Genomic DNA, 25,151 nt, shown 5'->3' with positions numbered 1-25,151 from the left:
GAATCACATAGAGCGAGGTCCTTGCCAGGTTTAGGGATAATGGCAATCTCTGCCTCTGCCATCGTTGGGGTGAGGCCTGTTTCAGAGGCGAATGTGTTAAAGAGATTTAACAAATGGTCCTGGATGGAGAAGAAAAAGGCCTGGTAGAAGGTCACTGGTAGACTATTGGGCCTGTGTATTTTACCAGTGGGCAATTCTTGTAGAGGACTCTGAAGCGCGCCAAGTGTGATAGGAAACATGAACAGTTCGGTATAGGCCGGGGCAATAGGGTTCCACGGACAAGGAGCCAGGTAGGAATCATCTGTGCTCGTGAAGTGTTGTTCTCAGTATATACAGTTTGATAACAAATGCGGAATGCCTGGTGTTTCACCTGCTCGGTAGTGGCCTAGCAGTCCGTATCCGATTTAATCTTAGCTATATGCGTACACGCATATAGTTGGCGTAGTCTACGGGCCAACAGCTATCCCACCTTATCTCCTCCTTCATAGTAACACGGTTTTAATTCAAGCAAGGATGCTCCGCTCTATTAGTTCTGTGCGTGCGTAGCTGGCCTCTCAGGAAAGCTAGTTGCATCCTATTGCGCCGGGAGGAGGCCTATTGATCTAGCCGCTCAAGAGCCTTGATTTCAGATGCTAGGTTTGTTTCAATCAACCTGGATTCCCTGGCGCGGGCAATTGCAGTAGAGGAGATGACTCCCCTGATGGTACTGTTAAAACCATCCCAGAGGGTTTGGCCTGAGGTCTCAGGAAGACCATAAAGCTCATACTAATCCACAATCCTTGTTTGAATTTCTGCTTTATCTACTGGATCCCTAAGAAGGTGTGGTGGAAATTGCCAATGCATCAGATCTCGGCTTGAGGTCCCACCCCAATCCCTCACAGCCTTGATGTGCGCATGATCTGATATAGAGATATCCGATATGGAAGCAGAAATCAACTCTCGGAGTGGAGGGTGGGTGATGAAGAGGTGATCTTTTCCGGATTACGATATATGCACATGTGAGTAAAATGTATAATCACGGGTGTCAAGGTGTTTTATATCTCCAGGCGTCTATCAGTCCCAGGTCAATAAGTTCTCTTTTAAAAGCTTTCAACATTGCCCCTGTGCCCTGGAAGGAGGTGGTATTGGGGTCAAGTTGGGGGTTCCATACTAGATTAAAGTCTCCACCCATTATTTCGCCACTATCGGTCACTAACTGGACCTGCAGTAGGTCCCGACGGAAAAGGTCTTGTTCCTGGTTTGGAGAACAAACATTAAAAAAGTGTGAGTAAGCTTTAGCCATGGTGCATGGTAACCTTAACATATCTGCCATTGACATTGCTGACCATCTTCAGTGTCTTAGTGCAAAAACCCGCCTTGCAGATGACAGTTACTCCCGCCGTCTTAGTGTACTAAAGCGGTGGGGATATTTTGGGTGAGACATATGTGGAGCATCTTTCCGTAGGATGTGGGTCTCCTGAAGACAAACAATATCAGGATCCTGTGGCTGGAGGTAACGCCATATTTGCTATCTCTTGTTAGGGGAGTTCAGAGGCTTCACATTAAACAAAAGTAGCTTGTGTTATGTGGTGGTCATGGTCAGAGAGAGTAAATAGATTAATGAAACTTTCCGGCGAAGACTAAGAACCCAACAGAAAAAGATTGCTTCCTTGCGTATGACCCTTGTACCAGTCCTTTGATATGGGGGACATCATGTCAACAGGTTGACACCCCAAAGAAGGTTGGGGTGTTTCGCAAATGGCGATATGAAAGAAACATGTGTGGGACCTGTTCATGGACAACAGGAGAGACCTCCCCAGCAGTGTAATCGATCTGAAATAAAATCAGGTTAGAACATAACCACAAACTTGGTGAGACCAACAGATTCTAACAACTCTATTCAAGTCCTGTATTGAACAGCAAGACAAATAGCCAGACACAGGGGAGAAGTCACTCTACAGGGGTGTGAATCAAGGGGGGACAGTCACTGATGGCATGGAATTACTCTGCAACAGCAGACACATTCCATTGCCAGTCAGGTAGGAAAACATAGCAGTGAAGTACGCTAGAGACCCCAGCAGCCAGCTGAAATCATATCAAGAGTTAGAGAGAAAAGCAATGTGTGTGAGTGAATCGATCCTTGCTCTTCTAGATCTGGCAGGTTTCAAGAGGGTAAGGTATAGCGTTTCAACAGCAGGGTGTGCCAATGAAATGTAATTGCTTCATGCCTAAACCCCTACGTGGAAGTTTAGGCTCACGTTTTGCAATTACCTAGTCCCAGGAGAGACAAGTCCCATGAAATATCGCTGACATGGGGGCAAAAAGGCACCAGGGCTAGTGGCGGGGTGCCTGCAGCCGATGGGGCCGGAGACGATTGCTTATCCATATCACAAAGATGTTGAATAATGTCCTTTTAGTTTCCTGGGAAGTGTTGACCTTGGTTTATCTGTACAGCGTGGTGGTACTAAGGACCAAATGGGATGCAATGAGTCTCTGGACGGTGTCTGGTGGCTATGTAGAGCTTTCCAATGGGTCCATTTAAACTTTGAGAAGTTGGTTAGATTCCGTTAGGGAGCAAATAGCTTGTAGTCTGCCATCCCAAGTGAGTATGATTGCGAATAGCTGCCACACTGATAACTAACAATGAGTTCTCGCAGTTTGTTGGTGACAGGACGGAAGTCTTTGTGTTGACGAAGGGTAACAGGAGAGTGATTTTGGAACAAATTCATCACATGGCCACGGAATTAAGGTCTGCCTTATTACTCACAGTTTTCAAGATAGCCTCTTTCTTGACAAAAAAGTGAACTTGTGTTAGGATATCTGGAGCTGAATCCGGCCGCCCCTGGAGCAGAGCCACTCGGTGTGCTCTAATTAAAGCTGGTGGTGAGGCATTGTCGTCCCCTCGAATGGCATGGAGAAGTTCTGCAGTATGGGCGATTATATCATCACCCTCCGTGACTCTCGGCACTCCCCTTACACAGATGTTATTCCATCGATTTCCATTTTTGAGATTCTCTTGCTTCATTTGGAGTTGAATATGCTGTTCCTCTAGAGTTGTCACCCTCCGCCATAGCATTGTCTTATCCTCTGCACGGGCATCAGTCGTGCATTTCATATCACCCACTCTCTCTGCTTTGTCTGTGACCTCTCGGCGGAGATCTTTCAAGCAGGATTTTAAATCTACTATAATCGAGCCAATTTCAGTATGGATTTCCTGTAGAAAGTGATCCATGTAGGTCTGCGATATGGGTAACGATGTAGTGTCTCTGGCTGCACCTGTAGGTGAAGTAGCAAGAGATTCCATGTCTGGTGCCGGAATTGTATTACATAGCGAGGTGACTGGAATATCTCTAGAGGATCCCGCTGGTGTGTCCCTCGCTGTTTTGCCACCGGGCATGGTATCTTCCAGCAAGAGGTGCAGAGTGCAGTTGTTGCTGTAGATTTGGGCAGCACCCACAGATTCTCAGGTATTTGTGAGTAGCGGGCCCATAGTTCTTGCTGGTCATAGAACAAATCGAGAGGGACCCCATCTGGGGCTGGGGCCTTTTTCTTATTGATTTCTACCAATGCATAATGTGGTTGGCATATATGGCCGGAAAATTGTAAATCCATGACTCTTGAGCAATGTGTACTTCTGTGGAAGGGTTAGTGGATTCTCAGAAATAAGTTTCATTAATCACCTTCCAGAAGGAACTGTTGAGTTTTCAAGCACTCGTCCATACCAATGCCTCTCAAGTTGCCTCTTTAATGGTTTTCTTTCTCACTGTGAGTACCTTTTTAAAATTTGCACAAGCAATCTTAATGAGTCCTGTCTTTCTGGGTCTCTTCTGAAAGACTTTATCCAATTGGGCAAACACAAGGAGATAATGGATGGAGCGCTGAAACTTTTCAGACACTCACCCCCAGTCACAGATCTGGGTTGTATCCATCATCATTCTATAGCTCACTTCGCCACCCCAGTTCAGACCCGGCCATATGCAAAATTTTCTTGATACTGTCCCTCATTGGAACAGTCCAGCCCGAACTGCCAAGCCAGGTCTTTCCTGGACCGGAAACAAGCATCCTGGGACCAGTTTCGGGGTAACACCCCACATCAGCCAGACTAACTTGAATCCAGTAGCAAAGTGAGAAAGGGACCCATGTCTGGCATACCCTGCCAACTTAGGACAAACAAAGCAAACGCAAGAAGATAAAGGACGGAGCGCTGAAACTTTTCAGACACTCACCCCCTGTCACACATCTGGGTTGAATCCCTCATCGTTCTCTAGCTCACTTGGGCCCTAGCTTTAGTGCAATTAGAATCAAACCTGCCCCTCGTATGAGAGCTGGATGCTCAAGTATTATGGCGCAGAAACTGCTTAATATGAGTGGTAATAACAGAAAAAGCTGTGATAATCTGAGCCGTCTCTGCCAAAGGGTTTACACGAACTTCCAGCTCTGCCAAAGTCTGGCACTGGACAAAAGGGAGAAAAGTTACATGATCTAGTTTCTCCCATTTAATGGAATAGCTATTTTTATTTGGCATAATTGGCTCAAAGCCTGTTTTGTGTTTGTTTTCAAGCTGTCTCTCTAGACACACCCTGACCATCAGTGCCGAATTATCAGGGTCCTCCGTAAAATTAGTCTGAAAGCCCTCTCTGGAGGCAATTACAACGTCTGAGAACATAATGTGGTCTATAGTTGAAGTATAATAATTTTGCACTAATGTGGGTGCTAAGCCACCCTCGTTGTCCCCATTGTTATTAAACAACCTAAGGTTTAGCTTGATCATTAAGTTATTCAGGGCACAACCATAATCATCATGTTTAAAGTGAGTTAAAGTTTCATGAGGATTCCTCTTTTTCCATTTTCTGGTCTGTGGGGTAGGCCGGACACCCACGTCACAGACCAAACAATAGAAAAAAGAGAAATCCTTCATGAATTTCACTACTCTCCTCGGTAATGAATTCAGAATGTAGGTGGATAAACCACCCTTTGCCCTGCCAACAGGTGATAGTTGTGTAACTGCAACAAATGATGGACGGAATGCTGAATGATTCAAACATTCTCCCTCAGTCAAGAGATCTGGGTTAAATCCATCGTTCATCAATTGTTTCTTTTGCATATGTCGCCCTAAGTGGGAAGGGTATGCTGCGACGTTGGTCTTGTGTTCACTACACTACTAGATTCAAGCTAGCCTGGATGATGAAGGGTGATGCCCTAAAACTGGTCCCAGGAGGACCTGACAGTTCGGTCTCAACTGTTCCTCCCTGGGCCGGTTTCCAGTCCAGGGAGGACCTGGCCTGGCAGTTCGGGTGATTTGCATATGGCTGGGTCCAAGTTGGGGTGGTGTGGTGAGCAAAATAATGATGGATTTAACCCAGATCGTTGTGACTGGGGGTGAATGTTTGCATTGTCCTCCGTTCCATCCATCAATTGTTTCTTTTGGACAGGTGATAGTTGAGCAGGGGAATGAAATACCATGTAACCATTTATGGCCATTTTCCTGTAAGCATATAATATGGAAACACAAAACCATCTTATGCTAGTCCGGTAAATCTATCTATTTCCTAAGGCCTGCGATGTTCCACGAAAGGAACCTCACCCACTGAGTATTGAAGTTATCATTACCAATCATACCACAGCCGTTAAGAGCACCACCACCTCCCCTAGCCTCAACAGGATTCCCTATAGGCAGTAACTGTTCACTTTACGTTGGGGCCTCTTAATATGTGCAGGTAAGCTGCTCTACCTTAGGTACAGTCTTGCCTCTACCTGAACCATGTCAAACCTAGCAGTCCATTTTGGAAAGACATCCAAATCGTTTCCCAACCTTCCGGTCAGTAGTCTGTGTCTTGACAGGGAAATCTAGCTGGCTGCTAGAGAGTTAAGTTTCCCGCCAATCCTCCCCTTACCATTATTCTGACGCCCAAACCTACCTACTTGCCACTGACTGTTTCTTGTATCATCACGCTGCTTGGGGCCTGAACGAAGCCTGCGGACTCCATTCGCCACCCTCAATCACCTGTTGCCGCCCCTGACCGCGGAGCGCAGGACTGCAATCCCCAGGAGGCAGTGCGCTCTCGCGTGTCTTGTAGCGTCATCGCACCTGGCCTTTAAAAATCCGCCGGGGCTCCCGCGGCGCGGGACGCTTGCGGGCTCGCCCGGGCCAAGGGCGGGCCCGTCTGTGCCTGGATGAGGCTGGTCTGGGCCCATTCTCTTGGCCTTTGTACGAGCAAATTGGACACATACTGACAGTAAGGAATTTAATTCCCTGATTAAGTGACTACATTTATTGTACATTTGGTAAATTCCTTGTATTATGTTCAGGTTGTGTTGAGTGAAGTCTAGCACTCATATTGCTGTTATATTATTTGAGTTGACTGCGGATTTGGCTATTAGTTTGTAGGGTGAAAGAAGTAGCACATGAAGTACTTTAGGTCTCCATATATTGCTCCCAGCGTAGAGCTGTTTCTTATAATATAACTATGTATAAACAAAAGGAATCCACTAGGATAGTGTCGGTGAACCCTACAATGGTGGGGAGCAACCAGTGTTGTTTAAATACCCCTCACACACCAGAAGGCCCCTTGGTGTCATGCTTCATCATCGGGGTCTTCGCAAACCTCTACGGAATGCGGCGTGCTGCGACTCACGACTATGTAGGAGCACTGAAAGTGAACTATGTGTTGGTGTGTGTGGAGTAATAGTGTGTGAGTGGTGAGGTGAAAGTGTTGGTTAAAAAATACCTGGCTCGTAGGAGAAAAACAAAACAATTTTTTATTAAATCCTCGGCTGGTATCATTAAAAAAGTGCAGGCGAGGTTGTTTTTACTGATTATGGTAAGTCAACCTCAAAAGTGCGTCGACATGTTTCGGAGTTGAAGACTCCTTCTTCAGGACGAGGATGTGCACTAGTTATCCTCACCTTACTCACATGTGTATGTAGATGTTAAAGTGTGCTCTACAAAAATATATATAGTGAAATGTACCTATCTGTTTTTAAGAAAAAGTCTGTTGCGCCCAATTGGCGATATACAGAACGTGTGAATGAACAAAAAGTCATATCAAACATAAGGTCTAAAATCAAGACACATGTTCAAGAAAAATTGTGTTAATACACAGAAGGGTAACGTCGAACCAAAAATAAGGTCCAGGAACCCTAAAAAAGAGAAAGAAAAAGAAAAATACGGACAAACATATAGACTAGGACACACATTAATTGTTTTTGAAGGTCTCCATTGGATTCCGTCAGGTGAAAGAAACGGATTTAGTATCACACAATTGTCAACATATATACATTGCTTACTATAGTTAAGGGCTAAGTAGCCTCATGAGCCAAATGCGTGGTATTGGAGGTTCTCTGTTCTGCTCAATGTAGCAACCTGTGGGGTGTTAAAGGAACTGAGTTTTAGGATCTAAAATATTCGTTCCCGGTACAAATACACGTAGTCACACCCTACACCATCACACTCACGGTTACAGCATGGCCAGGTAGGCTCTCATCCCCTCAACGCGGCTCCGACGAAGTGTCGGTTAATTGAGAAACAGACCCCTTTTATAGTTCCTCAAGAGGTTCTGATTGCCACCTAATTGAAAACGGAATCGGCCCAAACAAGGACATAGTCCTTGAGTTATGATCCGGTTCTGCGTGCGCTTGGTGGGTGTGTCTGTTGTTCAGAACACACGTGCAGAGAAATGACACTAACCGCGAGTGCAGGCGCGAAGCGGTAGTGTCTGCAAATTGTCTGAGCGTTTCTGTACAGCTAGCAGGCGCTCGCGCATGCGTGTGTGGGGAGTACATCGATCTTATCATCATTGCTGGGGCTATTTCTTTTAAAGACAGGATGATGGGTGTGTCTGTTGTTCAGAACACACGGGCGGAGAAATGACATTAAACGCGAGCGCATGCGCAAAGCGGTAGTGTCTGCAAATCGTCAGGGCGTTTCTGTACAGCTTGCAGGCGCTCGCGCATGCGAGTGTGGAGAGTACATCGATCTTATCATCATTGCTGGGGCTATTTCTTTAAAGACAGGATTATATATAGAGCAGGAAGACCTCTATAATGAATGGGGATGTTGTCTATTCAGAACAGTTTAGGAAAAATGCTCGAAGTAGGAAAATTCACTCTGGATTGGTAATGTTCAAGGATAGTATGCCAGTCACTTGTGGGCTATCATCGCAATTGGCTCCATGGAATGGAGTCATTTAATCCAGTGATGTCTGTGCCTAAACGAAACACCCACCTTTGTTCTTTTTCAAAAAAGCCCATATCTGACCAGGGCTCGAAAATTCCACTCGACCGCTCGCATAGTCGAGCTAAATTTAACAAGGTCGAGCTGTTTTTAGGTCCTACTCGCCCTTTGTGGGGAGTAGGAAAACAAACCAACTTTTGTCCTTGGTCTGTAAAAACGGAGCAAATGTGACAAGATAAGATTTAAAGGCATTTTTATTGCTCACAAAGTTAATGAGCAATAAAGATGCCTTTAAATCTTGTTATCTTGTCACATTTGCTCTGCTTTCAGAGACGGAGGTCAAGTAGGTTGCAGTTAGGTCGAGGACATTTTTTAAGGTACTAGTCCTGCAGGACTAGTACCATTTTTTGGATTTTTCGAGCCCTGCTGACGGCAGTTGCTCAATCACAGTCCAGTGTATTTCATTCACACAGTGCTGAGCCTCCAAAAAATGTGCTGCCATTTTTGTAGTTTGTTTCTTGCACCTTACATTGCTTTTATGTTCGTTTATTCTCGTTTTTACAGCCCGTGTTGTCATACCCACATATTCTTTTCCACATGGGCATGTAATCAGGTATACAACATTCCTACTGTTGCAGTTTGTGAATGCTCGTTGTTCCCACTTGGTGCCGTTTTTGAAGGAGAGAGTAAGACTCTTCTTAGTCAGGTGGCAGTTATTACAATTGCCACATGGATAGTGTCCATGAAGACCTTGTAATCTGGTTTGTTGAACCACATTGGTGCGAGGTCTGGTATGTACCAGAATGTCTTTCAAGTTCCTTCTTCTCCTGTGAGCGAATAAAGGTTTTTCTAGATCTAGACTACCACTTGTCAAAATCCGCCAATGTTTATTTAACAGCTTAGAGACCTGGTTGGAAACTGAACTTGAACAGCCTGATGCTTTAGACTCCTCGAGGCGTGGCTTAAAGTCCAACATAGTCTTAAATGGTTTAATTCAGCAGATTTCTGAGGAGATTCTACTGAGTGATTCTGATTCCTCGTTGCAACCTCCTCAGAAAAAACAAAAGAATCCAGTTCCTGATGAGAAAATAAGTGTTGAACAAGTTACAGGCGATGGTGATAAAAAATGATCGAAAGACATTGTGCCTACTGCAACGAAACAGGGCCACCAGGGGAAAAAAGGGCAGGGTCAAGAAAAGGTTTATGTAAAGGTAAAGACGAGGTCAGCAGAAGGTGTGATGCGCACAGCAATGATCTAAAGGAGTCTAACGACCTTGGTCGAAAGACTAGATCTTTATGTGAGAGTCACATTAAATCAAATGGGTGCCAGACTGACCCTCATTGAAGATTTTATGTCTAGCAGCACGAACCATGGTAATAACACGAAATCTACACTTGTCGAGCCAAGAATGGTGAATAGGGGCAAAAACGTGTAAAGTAGGCAACCAAGTGTGCCAGAAACCAGTTCCCAAAAAACTAATGACAATAAGTTTTCATTGTTGGGAACGGCCAACCCCAAAGATATAGTGCAAATTTTCTCAGAAAGGATCCTCCCCCCACAGATCAGGACGAGCAATCTACCAAATAGCACAGAGTTCGGGGATGGGAATAGGGGCATCACGAGGATAGTAGAAGGTAATAGGTCCAACCACTGTGCCTCTCGAGGCCGGGTCACCCCCCTCACTCGCCTGCTGCCCTGCTAGCCAGCCTCCTTGCCAGCCTCCTGCCTGCCTGCCTGCCGCCTGCCTGCCGCCACCGCCGCCCCCCCAGCACTCCCGAGCGGCCCAGCCACAGCGGAGCCGGCCGCTCGCCACTTTTCCCGCCGCTGGCCCCTGCGGCCCCGCCCACCACCGGCCCATTGGCCCGGACGCTCGCCCAGCCCAGCAGACCCGCCCTCCCGTCCCCTTTCTTATGACGCCCCCTGAGCGACCGATTGAGCACCGAAGGTGCGCCAAAGGTAAGCCCGTCTGCGCCCGTCCGCGCCTGGACCGCGCCCAGTGCCAGGACCCCTGGCCCCCACCGCCGGAAGCCGACCAGACGAACCTACGACTCCACCGAACTCAACGCTCTCAACACCGGCCGAACCCCGCACTGCTACCGAGCCACACCGAGACGCACCCACGGACCCTTCAGCTGCCACTCCTGCAAGTTCACCTGCAACCGGAACCACGCTACACCAGCACCCACCAAGCCGAACTCCAGCAGCACCCACCTGAAGTGCATCCTGCTCAACACCCGCTCCGTCCACAGACACGCCGTCGAGCTTTGGAACCTGCTCAACACCACAGACCCAGACGTCGCCTTCCTCACGGAAACCTGGATGAACGCCTCCTCAGAGCCCGACATCGCCATCCCGGACGGCTACAAGATCATCCGGAGGGACCGCGTCAACCAGACAGGAGGAGGCATCGCCATCATCCACAGGAACTCCATCCGCATCACGACCAACACCGACGACAACCTCGCACCCGCCGAACACCTGCACTTCCAGATCCACGTCAACCCCAAGACCACCCTCAGAGGCACCCTCATCTACAGACCCCCGGGACAACGCGCACAATTCAGCGAGGACATCGCCGACTTCGTCAGCCCGCTCGCCCTCCCCTCAACCGACTACATCCTCCTCGGAGACCTCAACTTCCACCTGGAGAACAACAACGACCGCAACACCACCACCCTGCTGGACAACCTCGCCAACCTCGGACTCAAGCAACTGGTGACCACCCCCACCCACTACGCCGGACACACACTCGACCCGATCTTCTCTTCCAGCAAGGACATCGCCTTCAGCCACGCCACGGGACTCCAATGAACGGACCACAGCTGCGTCCACTTCAGCTACAGAAGGACCATGCTCCACCATCTCCAGCAACAGGCTCCCCGCAGAAGCTGGAACAAGATCACTGCAGACCAGCTCACTACTTCCCTGAGCAAGAACCCTCCCACCAGCACAACAAACCCCAGCCAAGCGGCCACCAACCTCACGAAATGGATCAGCGACTGCGCAGACGACCTCGCCCCTCTGAAGACCCAGCCGAGCAGACCTGGCAGCAAGAAAGCCCCACGGTTTAACGACGAACTCAAGAGCTCCAAGAAGAACTGCAGAGCACTCGAGAAAACCTGGCGCAGAGACCCAACACCGGACAACATGACTGCCCTCAAGCTCGCCACCCGAAAACACCACCAGCTGATCCGCGCCACCAAGAAAACCGCATTCAAGGAACGACTGGACAACAACGCACACAACTGCAAGGAACTCTTCAACATCGTGAAAGAGCTCTCCAACCCCAACGCCGGAAACAACGACATCACCCCTTCGCAAGACCTCTGCAACTCCCTCGCCTCCTATTTCCACAACAAGATCGCGGACATACACAACAGCTTCAGCACTCAACCAACGCACGCCACGACCGAACCACCGCCCCCCACCGTGCCTGGACCACGATCAGCACCGAAGACACCATCCGCACGATGAACTCCATCCACTCCGGATCTCCAACAGACCCCTGCCCTCACCACGTCTTCAACAAGGCCGACGCTGTCATCGCACCCCACCTGCGGGACATCATCAACACCTCCTTCGACAGCGCCACCTTCCCGGAGAGCTGGAAGCACGCCGAACTCAGCGCTCTACTCAAGAAACCATCAGCAGACCCTACCGACCTCAAGAACTACCGCCCCATCTCGTTGCTCCCGTTTCCAGCCAAAGTCATCGAGAAGACCGTCAACAAGCAACTGGCCGCCTTCCTCGAGACGAACGGCTCCCTCGACCTCTCGCAGTCTGGCTTCCGGGCCAACCACAGCACCGAGACCGCCCTGATCGCAGCTACAGATGACATCCGAGCCCTGCTCGACAACGGAGAAACAGCGGCCCTCATCCTCCTGGACCTCTCCGCGGCCTTCGACACTGTCTGCCACCGCACCCTAGTACAGCGCCTCAGCAACGTCGGAATCCAGGAGAAGGCACTGGAGTGGATCACCTCATTCCTCGCCGGACGGACACAGAGAGTCCGCCTCCCCCCGTTCAGATCGGAAGCCACCGAAGTCATCTGCGGCGTCCCTCAAGGCTCCTCGCTCAGCCCAACTCTCTTCAACGTCTACATGAGCCCCCTCGCAGCCATCGCACGCCAGCACAACCTGAACATCATCTCCTACGCAGACGACACCCAGCTGATCCTCTCCCTCACCAACGACCCCGCCAGAGCCAACCTGCACGAAGGGATGACAGACGTAGCCAAATGGATGTTGAACAGCCGCCTGAAACTGAACTCGGACAAGACGGAAGTCCTCATCCTGGGATCCTCACCCTCCGCCTGGGACGACTCCTGGTAGCCCCCCGTCCTGGGCAGCGCACCCAAACCAACTGACCACGCACGCAACCTGGGCTTCATCCTGGACTCCTCCCTCTCCATGACCAGACAAGTCAACGCCGTCTCCTCGTCGTGCTTCAACATCCTGCGAATGCTACGCAAGATCTTCCGATGGATCCCCACCGAAACCAGGAAGACGGTCACCCAGGCCCTCGTCACCAGCCGGCTGGACTACGGCAACTCCCTCTACGCCGGCACCACCGCCAAACTCCAGAAGAGACTCCAGCGGATCCAGAACACCTCAGCACGACTCATCCTGGACATCCCCCGCCGCAGCCACATCTCCGGACACCTGAGAGACCTGCACTGGCTCCCGGTCAACAAGAGAATCACCTTCCGGCTCCTCACCCACGCACACAAAGCCCTACACAACCAAGGACCAGGATACCTCAACAGCCGCCTCAACTTCTATGCTCCCACGCGCCAGCTTCGATCGACCAGCCACGCCCTCGCCGCCGTCCCCCGCATCCGAAGAGCCACCACAGGAGGAAGGGCCTTCTCCTACCTGGCCGCCAAGACTTGGAACTCCCTCCCTCCCCACCTCCGCCTGACCCAGGACCACCTCGCCTTCAGGAAGCAGCTCAAGACCTGGCTGTTCGAGCAGTAGCGGACCCCCCCCCCCCCCCCCCAGCGCCTTGAGACCCTCCGGGTGAGCTATACAAATGTTCTGATTGATTGATTGACCCCCTTTCTGAGTGCCACAGATCCACCAACATTTAGGGACCCCTCTCCCAGGTCAAACCCAGGATAGATTCGGAACAGATCAACATCTTGATTTACCAACCGATGCAACCCCTTATATAATAATTCTGGCAAACGCACCAAAAATGGACCAATTAGAAAAAGAAACCTCGGAATTATTGAGAAATAAATTACTTCATTGGTTAGGCAGGAGGACAGGACTAACGAACAACTTTTTACAGTTTAAGATGGTAAGAAGGGTCCAGAGGGTTGGCGATCGGGGAAAAATGTTGCCAGGAGACTGTATTGTCCTAACATTTAAAACACCTTTGCTTGTAAAGAAAATCCTATGGTTGGAAGGCAATAATTCACTAGCATTGGGTGGGATTAACGTATTACCGCTTGTTTTTTTTTAATCCACCCCGTATTAGGGACGTGAGCGAATATAGCACTAGAAACGTCGAACAAATTCAAGGTTACTCCTACAATGTTCCAACTTTTAATAGGTACAACATGCTATCTGGCTTGGAGGAAACCGATTGACTGGTTAAGTCAGAATCTAAATATCTTGGGATACAGGAAGAATCTAATAAGTCGGATTTCCTTCCTTTGGAATATCCCTTAAATCCTAATCCACGGCTTTGTACTGTGGCAACTAATAGTGAATGTGATCCTCAGATCTTTCATCATCGTTGTGTACCAGAGAGTACAGGTTTAGTGCCACATAGCACAATATCGTGTTAAAACACGGAATAGGGAATGCAATTTTCAAGGGGGGCTTATTGAACAAGGCATTGCACAGACAGGAATTCCCAGCGAATCTGGGCTTAATATCGTCTATTGAAATGTAGCAGGTCTGCGTTCCAAAATCGCCAATGATGTATGGCTTAAATTCGCTGGAAAATTCAATGTGCTTTGCCTTCAAGAGACTTGGGCCGCTTTAGCCATACATATCGAGGGATATAAGACCTACTTCTCGAAGCCTGCGACTCCCTCTACCTCAGGGAGAGCTAAAGGAGGCTTGACAATATTTATCTCTAATCTTTTAGAGATTAAAGAAATAGTTCCCCTTAAATTGGAACCTAATTTTCAAATAATAACCCTCGATATGAATAAATATGATATTTACGTGTTGGTTAATTTCTTATAATAATATGCATAAGGTCCAGTTGATTGCAACTCTAAAAGACATTTGTTCTATCCCACAGGAACTTAAAAATAAGAATACCAAAAATGTTTTTGCAAAATGGGGGGGGGCGATTTTACCTTAACACCATGCGGGTATAACGATAATCTAACTTGTGGTTTGACAGATGAGAATAGGAATAATCTAACACATTTTTCTCACACAATAAGTGAGGATTGTCTGAATGAGATATTATTTATTCTGGAACTTGGCTTGGCTAAAGAACTAGTGGTACCCCAGGTGCGGCTCACACAGACTTTTAATGGTAGAGGAGCCACCACCATTATAGATTTCATATTCGTATCAAGTAGTGTTGCGTCCCGTATATTGAATATTAAAACTCATAACAATGCTACCAGCGACCATTTTCCAAATAGTGGTACATTATCATATCCTCACAAATTAAATAGGAGCAACATTTTTTTATCTTGGATAGGTTGAATGGGTATTCGCTCAAGTGGGATAAAGTTGACCCACTTGAGATTACAACAGAGGTAGTAAAAAACTCTCTTAATTCTATAGAGAAATGCTTAGACATTACCACGTCTTATCAAGAGATCCTAAGTAGTTTTGGGGTTATAACAAGAGCAGTAAAAGAAGCCCCGTGCATCCGACAGAAAGGGTAAAACTAAAGCATGGTTTAATAAAGCCTGTATTAAAGCATATTCCGACCTAAAATCAGCTCTACACAAAGTAGAAAGGGATAAACAAGAAATCACCCTCCTTAGAAAGGTATACAATCAGGCTATAAAAACAAGAAAAGTCGAATTAAAAAATGAATTATGGGAAGAACTGCATAAGAGTTGTATGACGAAGGACAGTTCGGCTTTTTGGTAAACCATCAAATCTCCATTTCTTTCGGAAGCCAGGGATAACTCAAAATTAGAAATAGCCATAGATGAAACACTATAGGTAGAACACTTCTCGCAGAATTTTGGACTCAGCACCAAGGAAGATAGTGTGCTAACAGAAAAAGAGAGGATAATTCCCCATTTTAATCCTACAATTTTCCCCATAGCCCTTGACATTACCCAGTTGGAAGTTGAACACGCCTTAATGGCTAGTAAAGGGGGAAAGGCGCCAGGCCCCGATGGGGTCCCAGTAGACCTTTTTAAATACAACCTGGATCTGTGGACCCCAATACTGACTAGGGTCCTAGAAGCCTCTTGTGCAGTGGGGCTTATTGAATCGTGGTCAGATTCAATCATGGTCCCGATATTTAAGAAAGGAGATCGCCAGAGTCTATCTTGCTACCGTCCCATATCTTTGTTAAACTCTTTGGGCAAAGCAGCGGCACGTATTATCCGTGACCGTCTACAGCAATGGGCAGATCATGATAATAAATTGTCAGACCTCCAATTCTGGTTCAGGGAGGGTCTCGGCACCACAGAGCAAGCCCTTAATCTGACCCTCTCAATGGGTAAATGCATGAATGCAAAGGGGGGGAACTTGCATGTGGCTTACGTAGATTTAACTGCAGCGTTTGACTGTGTAAGCCATTCCAAATTATGCACTATTTTAACAGAGATGGGAGTAGAGCTCTCATTGGTAAATTTTCTGTGAGAACTGTACTCAAATGCCACGGCTAGGTTGAGGTTCGGTTTAGGAGGGGAATTTAGGGCCTCGCTCAGAGTACAGAGGGGGTTAAGGCAGGGTTGTGTCCTGGCGCCCTTCCTCTTTCCACTCTATACAAATTGCCTTGAACAGGCCATGTTGGAAGGGTGCGAGGACCTACCCTACTCATAAAAACGCCCAATACCCGCCTTACTCTATGCGGACGACGCCGTGATTATAGCACAAACCCCCTTAGAATTACAACGTGCTATCAATAGGTACCATAGTTACAAGGCTAATTTAGACTTAAGAATCCATATCAAAAAACTTGTGTAATGTCCTCAGGGCCCAGACATAAGAAAACGAGGGACATCTTTATTGAAAACATTAAGTTAGAGAATACTACCACGTACCTTTACTTAGGAATTTTAATTTATGACAAGTGCTCATGGGGGCAGGCCATAGAGGTTAGAAAATTGCTGTTTATGAGGGCCACAACTGCATTCGTTAATTTCACGCAGAGGCTAGGTAAAAGGCCACCGGTGGAGATGATCCAAATTTATCAAGCTAAATGAGTCAGCACAGTGATTTTTGGAGCCGGGGTGTGGGGTTATGGAAAGGTAGATGCCCTTAAAAAGTAGAGAATAGCTTTTTGAGGTTACTCCTTGCGGTGCCGCGAGGTAATTCGACCTTTAATTGTCATTTGGAATTGGGTCTGCCATATGTCACTGATATAGTGAAATTACAACCGATTCTTTTGTGGCATCGTATTTGGTCCTCCACCAAATCAGTTCTTAACCAGGGGCTCCTGAATGATTGTCTTTCTCTTGAAAATTCACATAAGATTGGTTGGCTTTTATATGTTAAAAACGTTTTGTATGATTTGGGTTTGGCAAGGTATTATCATAACCCCTCACGGATATCAGAGATTTCTAGAAAAAGGCTCACAAAACTATGCTTGACACGTTTGGCAGAACTACGATTGGTTATGGAGGCAAACAAAAGTTCAGTTCAACATACCCTATCAATTCAAACCACCTTGGCCATACAGCCTTACTTAACTTTTAACTTGAGTGGTTATGACAGGTTTGTGTTGACGCGATTTAGGATGAACATATTCCACTGCTTGGTAACTTTTCCTAAAACAAACGATTGGTCAAAAATGCTATCAATCTGCCCCTTTGATGAAGTATCTACACAATCTTCAATGCATGTGGTCTTGTTTTGTAAATTCTATAAAGAACCAAGGAAGCACTGGGTAATACCGATATTAAAAATTCTGGGTCTGCGACAATGTCGCCCTGCTTTCCTTGTGATGCAATCTTTGGAAGTAGAATGTTTTGCAAAAAATATAGCCCAATTCTTGAAGTTTTTTTATCAGACACAGGTCAAGTTTAGAATAGGACTGGTGCTGTATATATCGTGCAAGAACACAGTTGTTTCTCATTCTTTGTACTCTAATGATGCACTTGAGTTCTCTTAACATTGAGCTCGTACCTTAGCACTTTATATTGTTGGTATGTATTGTCACTGATTAAATTTATAACGTTTTTAAATTATTTATTATTATTAGAAGATGACATTGTAACCATTGTTTTTGTGTATCTTTTTAATAATGAACTTTCATGGTTTTTGTATTTTTGAAAACCGAATAAAGGAATTTGATTGATTGATTGACTCCAAACATTGCTACAGCACCCAAAGGTTTATAGAAGTAACCAAGTGGAACTGCTGTAAAAAAAAATGTAATCAATTTCTCTATTAGTACAGGCCTGCAAGATTTTGCCCCGAGGTCAGTATTTCTGAGATTTACTACAACACAGTCTCCCTCAATGGTCTTCACTGCTCTTCCCATGCAGACCACCCGTCTAATCATGAGTATGTTCCGAAAGAGAGTATTTACATGTATCTGTCTGACCCTGGCCCCGAACCACTGAACGCATTTGTTCTTGAGTTCCCACCATGTTTCAACTTTTCAGATATGGGAGGGACTCCTATCAAGGTGACAACATAAGGCACAAACTCTGGCGAATAGCAACTATAGATATATCCTCATTCTGATGCCTAGAAAAAAATTACATTACAGTTGGGTTTGCTTTTACTTCGAACAGGTCTAACATTCTGATTCTGGATAGATGGATTTATACCTTAGAAACACCAGCCCCACCTTGCCTCATCCCCCCCTTGCATATCTGACTCTGGCAGTCCCATTTTTACTGAGGTACTCGTGGCCCGGTTAATATGCCGATCGAAGGCATCCATGCAGGTCTGAAATGAAGTTTTGACTGAACACTGTCTGTTTGATATCAAAGTCAAGCCATGACCATCCTCTGTTCAGTTGCGGCCAGTGAATCCAGAAGGTCCTCGACATGGCTTGACGGCTTCTCTACAGGGCTCTGTGCATCCACGATGGCTACAGTCATGTCTGTGCACTCCCCAGGACGCCTTCCCTGTCTTAACGCCCACCTGGGGACGAGACAATTTGGAATGACCAGACCACAGGCCCTTTTGCTCCGTTTTCTTTTTTGTTGGAAAATCTACTGAGCGACAAGGTGAAATGTGTGCAGCCTTAACGGGGGAAGAAACCCACAAATAACTTGGTCAGTGCTCAGGCCAGCAGCCGCCATATTCCCTTCTTGTATAATACCCATGAGGTGGGTAGGCAGGAGGGGAGAAAGAATCTACCAGTATTGATGCTGCTTCGATGGTCACCTCTTATTTTGTCTGTGTGATTTATCTTGTTCTGTAAAATGCCCATCTCCTCATTACGAACTTTTCAAGCATGCCAATGACTCTTACGTCATGCGTGGTAAGCTTTCTTTTACTCATCTACACAGTCGATCCTTGGGGCGCCTCCCCAGCGCGCAAGAGTTACAGTGCGTCACGACCCCATCACAGGCAAAATGGCTTACCAATCGGACGGGTGAACTGTCACTGAGGACTAGGAACCAATGCTGCTGGGAACAGTCCCTAAACACCAAAGGCTATATCACTGCACCTTCTCCAAATCTTTCCGGGGGGCGGGCTAACCTGGCAAATGAAGGGGCATGGCTAATGTTAATCAATAGGGGCGAGGCTAAAATGGCAGACAATTAGGGTCGGGTAATGCTCAGGCCAAGCTGAGAAAAAAAGTGGTGAATTCTGCATTTAGAGCACATTTGAACCCTAAAATTACCCCCCTGGCCCCTTAAGTCATACATTCCCTGATCCCTAAAATTAGCCCCCTGGAACCCCTCCTTTAATCCATTTGTATTGGGCCTCTCGTTCTCCCGTCTGGCTTTGAGTCAGTCCAGGTCTTTTTGTTTGAGATGTTGCTTCTTTTAGCCATTCTATTCTATGGGAGCCATACATAGAGCCACAAGAGTTCCTATTATTCGACCATGAGAGACCCATTTTATCAGCCTCATAAGAATGAAATCCTGAGGTGACCATGCTGAGAATAATTAGTGTCTTACCTGTTACATGTAGGCAGGGCCACTGGAATTATGTGGCAGGGGAAGCCTAAATTATGGGTCAGGGTTGACTAAAGAATGCAGCAAGAAAAGGTAAATTATGTGGCATGATGCTGCACATTTTGTGAGTATTATTTAATAATTTTGGCTTCTTTACACTTGTTAACAGTCTGGGCAAAGAATGCACCTTATTGGTACCAGTTTAACACCAATCTATAGCAATAAGCAACAGAAAGGTAACCAATCAACCTTTGGAAAGGATCTTCCACTGTGCACCAGCACATGTTGCTTGCCTTTTTAGTAGGTTTTGAGCTAGAATATATATATATATGTTTTTTTTTAATCTGCAGATTATTTTGCAGATAATGGATTATTTGACAAATCAACAAATATGAGAGAAACACAGCATCGGCACAATTAAATAATTCCAGTAGCCCGACCCATAGGTCCCTGCAGAAGGAATCAGTCTATCATTTGAAACCATCAACATACAAATGAATGTTGTATGAATTAATGTAATGATGCATAGAATGTTCTTTCATTTAGCCAATGACAAGATAAAACTTTTCTTTTGTTAACTTTTTCCATACATTTATTTTTCATGTAATGCTGCAAGTTTTTAATAGCCTCAAAGTGGGAAGAAAATGAAGCATACCCCGAGTGAATCTGTATTCTAATTGTGTACACATTTGTACTCACTTTTCCCGGAAAAGGAAAATACTTTGCAATACGTTTCTGTTGCATCACTGTTTTCAGCTCCTAGGAACCTTGTGATGGGAGCCTGCAGCCTCTTTAGCATGAGTGAAAGTGTTCACGATGTCTGTGATGTTCATTTGTTTATCTAAGGAGTTACTTTCCCTGCAGAATTTCTTACCACTCCTCCGGCCTGAAACTAACGTATGTCAATGGTATTAATATTTAAATATACAATGAGGTACAGCCCACGAGACTTCATACTCCCGTGAAACATTAGAGTGAAAAACGTATTTTTCAGTTCTTAATGGCCTGGGGTGGGCCAGGGTATTTCTTGGGTGGGCCTGGCCCACCCTCTAGAACCGGGCCTGGTGGGAAGTATGCTTTAGCAGCTCAAACTGCCATTTGTCATTCTGTATGTGATAATCAGCCACCGACAGAATGACAATGGGCGGGAGGGCAGCGAGGAGGAGTGCGAGGCGAGGCGCCCCATCAGGGAGTTGAGGCCTCTGGCAGGGAACAGCTCTGCTCCCTGCAGGGCCCAGAATTACAGACAAAAGGCGTCCTTGAAAGCATGTGCGTCTGCAGTGGGGGCAAGGAGGGGTGCTCCAGGGGGGAGCAAGCGCCCCTCCTTGCCTCCACCCCTGCGATCGTCCTGCCTCCTCCTGACGATGACGGGCGCAAGACGGGCCAAGGTTTGGCCAGGGCGCACCGCGTGTCGCGGGGACAACTAAGTGCTCTAATAGCACGGCAGCTGGAAGAAGCCCCTCCCTTCAGGGCAAAGGCAGCTGGATGTAGTAGTCTCTCCTGAGGCCAAGAAGACAACCCCCCACACTGCATTGTGTAACAATTAAGGTCTGAGTGCTCCCTTCTGTGAACCATTAAACGTTTCTACTGTTAGACTGTTCCATAATAAATAGACAGCACTCTGATTCTTGACCATTTTAAGCACTAGTTTGTTGTTTGTTGTCTGTTTTTTGTTTATATTAGTTGGTTGACAGTGCTTTGTGCACCTTTTAATGTTCATGTAAACTTTAATCTCATGCTCTCAGGATTGTCATATTCTATACTTTAACGTCCCGTAACATGATGTGTTTTAGCAGTGGTCATCGTGTGAATGGAGCATTATATGTTCAGCAGGTTGTATTTGACTCGATCTTGTATTTCTTGTTGTGTTCGTAGTTGACCCAGGCTGTTAAAGAACATCCAGTTGTCCTGCTGCCGAGTCACCGGAGCTACATTGACTTTCTGATGCTCTCCTACATATTTTACAACTACGACCTACCTCTGCCCGTCATTGCTGCAGGAATGGGCAAGTTCTCCTTTTCATACTTCATTAGAAAATGCTTACTTCTCAGTATTTGCTTGCACCGGTGGTAACGTGTATACGATGTATTGTCATTTGCTTGAAAGTATTCAGGACTTAAGTATGACCAGTATTTTAAAAAAAAAGTATTGGTCTTGTTAATTTTTTCAAAACCCAGCCATTTATGTATGGTTCGCTTGAGAAAACAAGTAATCTTTTGCAGGTTATGCTGCTTTCCTTATTTGCTCCAGTTTCAGTTAACATTCAGCTTTTCCAGAAAGATGTTGAATATTCCAGGCTACATGTTTGTCTTTTACTAGCTTTTGGTGACATTTTGGAATTCTATCCTGGGACGTAGAGTTCATTGTTTTAATAATAGCTCATTCCAAGTCCAATGTACTAGAGTATGTAGCAAAGTAGGATATCTGAGCTTTGGAAAGGCCTTGTTAAAAGAGCAACAAGCAAGGACAGTGCTGTTGTGGTGGTGAGTGATGATGTGGTTGGGCTGAGTGATGTGGTGGTGTATTAGAGTGATGTGGTGGTGTCCCCGAGTGATGTGGTGGTGTATTAGAGTGATGTGGTGGTGTCCCCGAGTGATGTGGTGGTGTCCCCGAGTGATGTGGTGGTGTCCCCGAGTGATGTGGTGGTGTCCCCGAGTGATGTGGTGGTGTTCCCGAGTGATGTGGTGGTGTTCCCGAGTGATGTGGTGGTGTTCCCGAGTGATGTGGTGGTGTCCCTGAGTGATGTGGTGGTGCCCCTGAGTGATGTGGTGGTGTCCCTGAGTGATGTGGTGGTGTCCCTGAGTGATGTGGTGGTGTCCCTGAGTGATGTGGTGGTGTCCCTGAGTGATGTGGTGGTGTCCCCGAAGGGATGTGGAAGTGTTCCTGAGGGATGTGGTAGTGTTCCTGAGGGATGTGGTAGTGTTCCTGAGGGATGTGGTAGTGTTCCTGAGGGATGTGGTAGTGTTCCTGAGGGATGTGGTAGTGTTCCTGAGGGATGTGGTAGTGTTCCTGAGGGATGTGGTAGTGTTCCTGAGGGATGTGGTGGTGTTCCCGAGTGATGTGGTGGTGTCCCTGAGTGATGTGGTGCTGTGCCTGAGTGATGTGGTGCTGTGCCTGAGTGATGTGGTGGTGTCCCTGAGTGATATGGTGGTGCCCCTGAGTGGTGCCCCTGAGTGATGTGTGTGAGGGTGAGGGTGTGAGGGTGAGTGAGGGTGAGAGGGTGGTGAGGGTGTGGGGGTGTGAGGGTGAGAGGGTGAGTGAGGGTGTGAGGGTGAGTGAGGGGGTGTGATGGTGAGGGAGGGTGACAGGGGTGAGGGTGACTAGGGTGAGGGTGACGAGGGTGAGGTTGACAGGGGTGAGGGTGAGGGTGAGGGTGTGTGAGGGCGTGTGAGGGTGAGGGGGTGTGTGAGGGTGTGGGTGGGTGAGAGGGTTGGGAGGGTGAGAGGGTTGTGAGGGTGAGTGAGGGTGAGTGAGGGTGAGTGAGGGTGTGTGAGGGTGTGTGAGGGTGAGTGGGTGTGAGGGTGAGGAGGGGTCAGGGTCCGAAGTAAATGGTGGCAGGGCAGACATCATAAGACAGAGAGAAGAGACTGCGTGGTGACTGTTTTGGTCAGTTTCAGAATCAGGAGGGGCAGTCAGCACAGTCTGCGAGGGATCAACGTGTCTAGAGGCAAAGCATAGCGGATGTAGCATTGCAGCTAGCAAGTCGAGTGTTTTCAAGCTGAGTGCCCCTAGAGAGATGGCAACACAGCAACAGGATTTGAGGAGCAAGGCTACTGTAAATAAGCACAGTAGGCTTTCTCTTTCGTCAAGAAACAAGCTCTCTGCATTGCTGTGGCGGGGGGGGAGCGTGAGCGCATTCCTTTGAAGTCTGATGCGGGGGCGGGGGAGCGGCAGCCTTTGAAGACTGATGCCGAGGCTCAGACAAATGGTGTTATGTTATGTGGCTGGCGATGGTGTGCACGCGCATAGATCACATGAATTGTATGCGATCCGCAGCCGATTTGGTAGACTTTTCTTTTCCGTTTACTATAATCTCGCCGAGCAATGCGCAAGCGCATTGGCTCAGGCGAGACCTAAAAAGCGGTCTGTTCTTTCCACTACAATTCGGGAATATACAAGTAAAGTTAGATTTAAATCTGATATTAACACGATGAGAAAATATGGGCGTGGCAAATTAAACCTGGCTGTTGATCACAATACAGATGTGTGCTGAGAGCTCACCAGGCCACAGTTGTGCAAATTGTCATACCTATTAAAGTTGCCAATTAGTTGCCCGGGCACAGAAACAAATAGAAGTACTGATTTTAATGCCTAAATAAATATTTGCTGTATTGATGACCTAAAAGCCGCACTAGTGGCACAATTTACAAGTACTGAGATTACGGAAACTTTTCGCTTTCGGAAACTTTAAAAAACCCACTTATTCCCTTAATCTGCTGCATTTGTTTTTTCTGGTCCCCGCCCCGGTCTTTCTGTTTAGGTTTAGCGCTGGGATGCTTCCGGGTAACTACTGCGCTCTATAAAACCCGCATTCATTCATTCATTCATTCAACCACTAACTGAGATGTTGACACATTGCAAAAAAAATGACATCAAATGGTATGCTAATGCATTGGATAGTTAAAACTGAAAATACAAGCGAGAGAGAAGGCTTTGATTAGCTTCTCACATGAGGAAACATTGAATTGATTTAGGTCTATGTGCACTTATACATGGTCTTTCTCCTGACTGGTGTGATTGCAAGGAAAACAGTGTACAAAGTTGCCAAGTAGTCCTGATTGCTACAGGGTACATCAATCGCAGGAATGCACCCATGAAGGGTTTCTTGTAGGTGTCGAGGGATGTCTGTTTAACTTAGCAATTCTGGTAAGGGGGGGCAAAAATGCTGCTGATCTGGTTTTCAAGTATAAATTGTAATACACCTACTCTGCAACAGTCAAAGCATGCTAGACCTGTTACTGGAGAAAGGTTTGGAGATGGTCTTGGCAATGGGTGATGTTTGGCAAATTCGTGATCGTAATAATTGTACAACTTAAGTGATGAAAGGGGCTGAGTATGGCATCCAGCATCCTGTTGTGTCATCATGGGCTCAGCAGTTTAACATAAAACACTTCAAGCCGAGCTCTCCTGGAAGGGTATACACGTAAGCACTTATTCAAATTAGTGTACGGTTTTGCCCACGTAGAACTACAGGTGGAAAAGTGTGATATTACCCTCACCAGTTAACATAGGTAACTGTCATGTTGGTTGTGCAAGTCTTTCATGAATGTGGACAAAGTTATATTTTTTGGGATGTCTCCATGGCTTTGAGTGCCTGATATGCTTACTTCATGGGTGTTTTTGTACTGCACGGGGTCCTGTTTAACATCTACTGCAGGGAGTTATTTTCATTTGCAATTTTTGAGCCTTTCACAAGCTATTTTAACTTCATCACTGCGGCCAACAGCCACACTACCTCCCAGAGTGTCTGTCGGCAATTGGCAAACACTGGGGAAGGGGTATAAAGTTAAAGTGCTTTGCACCAGACGCATCCCTTTTTTTAGCTTCCCAAGCAGCCCCAGGCTCTTCTTCTTAGTGTAATGACGATCAGCTTGCAGGGCAGGCTGACGTCATTACAGTTAAGTGAAGGTAAAAAGAGCTGATGGGCTCATTTTACTTTTACTGCGTCAGTGCTCGGGGAGCATATATTAGCCTCCTGAGCAGCGATTGCTTTGGGAGAGGCATCGTTGGAAAGGGAGGATCTCCCTTTTCCAATG

General features: G+C 46.8%; 1 protein-coding gene across 3 annotated transcripts in view; it reads left to right on the top strand.

Moving 5' to 3' along the window:
* GNPAT (glyceronephosphate O-acyltransferase) overlaps positions 1-25,151 on the top strand; it is a 555,169-nt gene that overhangs the window by 194,330 nt on the left and 335,688 nt on the right. For all 3 annotated transcript variants that reach the window (XM_078649084.1, XM_078649086.1, XM_078649085.1), the window contains exon 4: positions 21,271-21,400. In XM_078649084.1, the coding sequence (XP_078505210.1) occupies positions 21,271-21,400 (130 nt within the window). The remainder of the gene's footprint in view (positions 1-21,270; positions 21,401-25,151) is intronic.

The sequence above is a fragment of the Lissotriton helveticus genome, chromosome 6, assembly GCF_964261635.1.
Source record: "Lissotriton helveticus chromosome 6, aLisHel1.1, whole genome shotgun sequence".
Taxonomy (NCBI): Eukaryota; Metazoa; Chordata; class Amphibia; order Caudata; family Salamandridae; genus Lissotriton; species Lissotriton helveticus.
The sequence above is the reverse complement of the archived record's forward strand: the minus strand, read 5'-3'. Positions and strand labels throughout refer to the sequence as shown.